The sequence below is a fragment of the Camelina sativa genome, chromosome 20, assembly GCF_000633955.1.
Source record: "Camelina sativa cultivar DH55 chromosome 20, Cs, whole genome shotgun sequence".
Taxonomy (NCBI): Eukaryota; Viridiplantae; Streptophyta; class Magnoliopsida; order Brassicales; family Brassicaceae; genus Camelina; species Camelina sativa.
This window is the reverse complement of record NC_025704.1, coordinates 13280886-13286346: the sequence shown is the minus strand read 5'-3', so window position 1 is coordinate 13286346 and position 5461 is coordinate 13280886. Positions and strand designations below refer to the sequence as shown.

At 37.0% G+C, this 5461-nt stretch overlaps 1 protein-coding gene across 1 annotated transcript; it reads right to left on the bottom strand.

The window, feature by feature from the left end:
- LOC104770681 (sugar transport protein 11) lies at window positions 2462–4684 on the bottom strand. Its single transcript, XM_010495143.2, has 3 exons — window positions 4318–4684; window positions 3279–4234; window positions 2462–3163 (listed from the first exon to the last, which is right to left on the bottom strand). Exons 1-3 carry the CDS (start codon window positions 4454–4456, stop codon window positions 2702–2704), a joined length of 1557 nt encoding a protein of 518 aa, XP_010493445.1. The 5' UTR covers window positions 4457–4684; the 3' UTR covers window positions 2462–2701.

Below are 5461 nucleotides of genomic sequence, written 5' to 3'. Positions count from 1 at the left end.
TTTCCGTCAGATACTTCCTATTATTGTTGGTGCTAGTCGAGAGCAAATAGTTAACTCATCGATCAACTCTTCTTACCTTTGGAATAATTGTAAAGTTTTAAGGCTAACAAGAAATATGAGGTTGCTGCAAAACATAACTCCAAATCAAGCCAGAGAGATTGAAGAGTTCTCGAAATGGATTCTTGACGTTGGAGAAGGAAGACTTAATGAGTCAAATGATGGAGTTGTTGATATTGACATCCCTGAAGAATTGCTGGTCACAGAAGTAAACTCTCCAATTGAATCGATCATTAATGCAGTATATGGTAATTCGTTACATACTGCAAAGGATGCCAGCTATTTTCAAAGCAGAGCTATTTTATGTCCTACGAATGATGATGTCAACACTATAAATGACCACATGATATCCATATTAGAAGGTTAGTTTAAGTTTTCTGCTAATATTCTCTATATACTATATATTGTATGAGGTTTCTCCAAGTTTTTAATTAAAATTATTCATAGTTTTGTTTTAATCGTTGATTGTTTAACAGGTGAGGAAATAGTTTACTTAAGTTCAGATAGTATTGATCCTGCAGATAAAAGGAATAAAGACACTCCTGCATATAGCCCTGATTTCCTAAACTCAGTTAGGATTTCTGGAGTACCAAACCATGCTCTTCGTTTGAAAATTGGTTGTCCAGTAATGTTGCTACGCAATATTGATGCTCATGGAGGTCTAATGAATGGAACAAGACTACAGATTACACAAATGGCTGATCATGTTATACAAGCAAGAATAATCACTGGTACGAGAGTTGGTAAAATTGTTCTTTTACCAAGAATGGTATTAATACCATCAGATACCCGTTTGCCTTTCAAAATGAGACGTAGACAATTTCCTATAAACGTTGCTTTCGCAATGACTATCAACAAAAGTCAAGGTCAGTCTCTCTCAAATGTTAGTTTATACTAGTCTAGACCTGTTTTANTACTTAAGTTCAGATAGTATTGATCCTGCAGATAAAAGGAATAAAGACACTCCTGCATATAGCCCTGATTTCCTAAACTCAGTTAGGATTTCTGGAGTACCAAACCATGCTCTTCGTTTGAAAATTGGTTGTCCAGTAATGTTGCTACGCAATATTGATGCTCATGGAGGCCTAATGAATGGAACAAGACTACAGATTACACAAATGGCTGATCATGTTATACAAGCAAGAATAATCACTGGTACGAGAGTTGGTAAAATTGTTCTTTTACCAAGAATGGTATTAATACCATCAGATACCCGTTTGCCTTTCAAAATGAGACGTAGACAATTTCCTATAAACGTTGCTTTCGCAATGACTATCAACAAAAGTCAAGGTCAGTCTCTCTCAAATGTTAGTTTATACTAGTCTAGACCTGTTTTATCTCATGGCCAGCTATATGTAGCTATGTCCCGTGTAAGCAGTAAATCAGGATTGAAAATTCTCATTACTAACCCAAAAGGAAAACCTCAAAAGAAAACAAGAAATGTCGTCTTCAAAGAGCTTTTCCAAAACATTTGATCTATCTTTATGCATACCTTCGTAAGATTCTGTTTTAACTCTGTCTCTATTATTTCAAAATGTATAATAGTGTTCGTCGTTTAAATTCTTTTATCATATATATATTTTTTTTTTTGCAGGTTTTCTTTTATATTTTCATCCATCAAATAAATTTCAAAAATCTGATTACTTATGTACTCCACCAAATTCGTTTTATATGATATAGACATATTGAATTTTGTTTATTTAATTTATTTCACATCTTTATTATATTCCAATTTCTACTATTATATTAATTACAATTATAATATAATTGTTATAATATATATTTATAGTATTAGAGAACCTGAATAATTTAGTACAGTCGCTATATACGTTATAAATATTTACAAAACCTACTTTCCAAAGTTTTTAGATTGAAGAAACTATAATTATATATACACATTTATATAAACAAAAGAATAAGACTACACCTAATACAGTTTGGTTACAGTACCAAAGGGTGAAGGGTTTCTGGAGGAGAGGATAGAGGCCAGAGGTGTAATAATAAAGGAATGGAAGGTAGTATGTGTCAGAATCAATATCGTGCTCATTGCAATCAAATATAATAAATAACTACATAGTAATTTGAGAAAGATTGTAAACGGCGAAATAATCTGAAAAAACTAATACAGTATTATAATTTCAAGTTATAATAAACATTTTGGTCTGTGCTGTAGCATGGATTACTAGCTAGTATATATGTATTAACGAACATTAATGGGTCATTGTGCTTGATTTTGACATTAAAAATAAGTGGATTAGTCCACTTGGCAGATACGCAAGATTTGCTTATGTCATTAGTCTCGTCCCCTCGTTGAGATATTTTTCTTATATATCGTTGTGACAAATAATTTATTTATGACTTATGCACCGAACACTAAAAATTATTTGTTTTAATTATTGTCATACTCGTCGTACCCTCTCTAATACAATGCAAAATATGCAATCATGAGCGATGTGTCCTCATGTCGGCATTTTTATTAAAAAAATGGTCAGGGTGTACCTTTAAACTTGAAACCCAATCCAACACAAAGGCTGTGGAGTAACAATAGCTACATTTACAATCCAATAAGCGTTTTGGCATCAAGAAGTTTTTAAAAATCCTACCAAATCTTTAAATTCCAAATATCTGATCAAAAGCTCATCAACTAAAAAACATGAGCATCATCATCAACATCATCGCCATCATCATCATCATCATCAATATACTTCCCCCAGTATCTATGTTCCTTCCACACTCTCCCCATCTCCTCAATCGGAACTCCTTTTGTCTCCGGCAACAAGAAGTAAATAAAAATGGTCATGATTAAGACCATGACTGCGAAGAAGAAGAACAGACCAAACTTCATGTGGCAAAGCATCGTCAAGAAGAATTGTCCAATGAAGAAAGTGAAGAACATGTTCACCGAGACGTTTAACGATTGTCCTGCCGACCTAATCTCCAATGGACATATCTCACTCGGCACTAACCACCCCAAGGGTCCCCACGACCACGCGAAACCGGCCACGTAGAGACAGATCAGTGCCAAGATTATATCCGCATCAATCTTTGATAACGTTCCTTCCCCGTTAAGTCCAAATCTCCATCCGATCATCGACCCAACCGCGACCTGAAACCAAAGGAAAACAAATCAAATCATTGTTACTTTAATATGTTTTTTGAAAAGCAGAGTGCTCTGTTTTCCAAAACAGAGCACTTTCGATGTTTTTGGTGCTTGTACGCACCTGCGTCAAGATCATCTGAATACCGCCTCCAAAAAACAAAACTCTGCGTCCGAATCTGTCGACGGAGTAGATGGAGACAATGGTGGAGAGTACATTGACGAGACCGGTGATGACCGCGGATATAAGAGAGGCGTCACTTCCAAAACCGATGGTCTTAAACAGAACAGGTGCGTAGAACATAATGACGTTGATCCCGGTTAGCTGCTGGAAGAACGGGATGAAGGTACATAACGTGAGCTGTGGTCGATAACGAGCTTTCATTATGTTCGTGAATTGATGCTTAACTCCCTTGGCCGACTCACTCGCGTTGCAAAGATCATTAAACTCATGCTCCACCTCCATGGTTCCTCTGATCTTCTGAAGCATCTCCTTAGCCTTTTCTTTGTTCCCACGTACAAGGATTGAGTTTGGCGTATCTGGCAAGAAGAAGCATCCGAAAAGCATCATAACTGCAGGAACTCCAGCTAAACCGAGAGAGAGTCTCCATCCGATCCCGTTCTTGAGCTTTGGGGTTGCGTAGTTGACAAGGTTCGCGGCTAAGATCCCAATAGTGATTGCTAGTTGGAAAAAATTGTTGAGAGCTCCTCTAATCTTAGCAGGAGCCATCTCAGAGAGGTAAAGAGGAACAGATTGGTTAGCGAATCCGACACCTACACCGAGAAATAACCTCCCGATGATCAACATCTCGAGGCTGATAGCGAAACCATTGAGAAGAGCTCCGGCGAGAAAAGTGAGACTCCCGATCGTCATCGAAACCTTCCGGCCGAAAAGCCTTGTGATAGTTGAAGCAAGAAAAGACGCAAATAGAGCAGCGAGGTAAAGAGAAGAGGTGAAGAGAGTTAGAAGCTCGTTGTCGTATTTGCAGTACTCTGTTTCACGCCCTCTTTGTTTCCGCATTTGACGAACCACGTCAGGGAAGAATCTCCTTAGAAACTCCTCCATTGATGTCACTCCTCCTGGAAATGGAATACATTGAGAAAAATCATAGAGAATGGATAGAGAGGAGAAAACAGGTTTACTTGGGAGGCAAGAAACAAACCTGAGATACCAATGTCGTAACCGAATAGGAGACCACCCATTGCAGCTACAATGCAGGTAATCACAACAAAGGCGGTTACACGGCCTTCTTTGTAGTCTCTTCCATGGCCACTATCTCCTAAAAAAGCTCCTCCTGCCATATTGTTTTAGACGATCCGTAACTTTGTTTTTGGGCTTTAGATGATGATGATGATGGTTGTTGGGGCGATCAAGAATTCAAGTCTTATCTCGTTGTAATGAATACAACGTGATGATGAGGAAGAAGAAGAACAACAAGTTTCTTGTTCTGAAACTTGTTTCTTGGCTTCTTGATCGTTCTTGCAAGCCTCCGTAAGATCGTTCTTCCAAGAATTGTTGGAACTTTTTTTTTCAATCTTGGCTGAGAATTTATAAGAGTTACTTTCGGGCATTATGATCCACTCTATCTAAATCCGTATAATCTATTTACAGTCAAACTATATATATATAATTCTGAGCTGCAGATTTTTTTAATTTTTTTTTTTTTTTTTGCTGCGAAATCTAAGAATAGTTTTGCTCAACTTTATCTTTTTCACTCTGTCTTTTAACCGATCAGATAAAATTTATGATATACTATAACAGTACGTACGTTGAGCTGACCTGGTCATCTAAATTTACATTCACAAACATATATAGTTAGGAACACATGCGTTTACAAACATATATAGTTTGGAACACATACTATATATGTATGATAATGATGAATAAAAATTATAACCAAAGACCACTGTGCTTCACAAGTAAATTGTACTTCAGACAAGGTTTTTTGACCACACAAAACAGACAACAAAAGAAGGCATTGGCTAACATCAAAATATAGGTAATTAATAAAAGTTCATTAAGTTGTCCCCATAAAGAAAAAGAGAAGATGTGTATTGAGGATTAGATTAATCACTCTTTGGGAGCTGGATCGTTTTGAAGGTTAGGCTGAGCTAGCTGGAGATGGTAGTTTGGATCAATCTCTGAAGGAAGTGTAGCAAGCTGAAGAAGACTGTTTGGTTGTTGTTGTTGCTGCTGATGATCATTGTTATAGTACTGAAGCTGCTCTAGAAACTGTAGATACTCCCCTGGTTTCGTCTCTATCCCAGCTTGTTGAAACTCAATCGCTGCACGATGCTCATGAAGCT

Bases quoted from the DNA above. Each gene is read 5' to 3' on its own strand.
- LOC104770681 (XM_010495143.2), bottom strand. From the start codon at position 4,456: ATGGCAGGAGGAGCTTTTTTAGGAGATAGTGGCCATGGAAGAGACTAC. The intron at 4,235-4,317 runs GTTTGTTTCTTG...TTCCATTTCCAG, and splicing joins TTACGACATTGGTATCTCAG to GAGGAGTGACATCAATGGAG. The intron at 3,164-3,278 runs GTGCGTACAAGC...CTTTGGTTTCAG, and splicing joins TTCAGATGATCTTGACGCAG to GTCGCGGTTGGGTCGATGAT.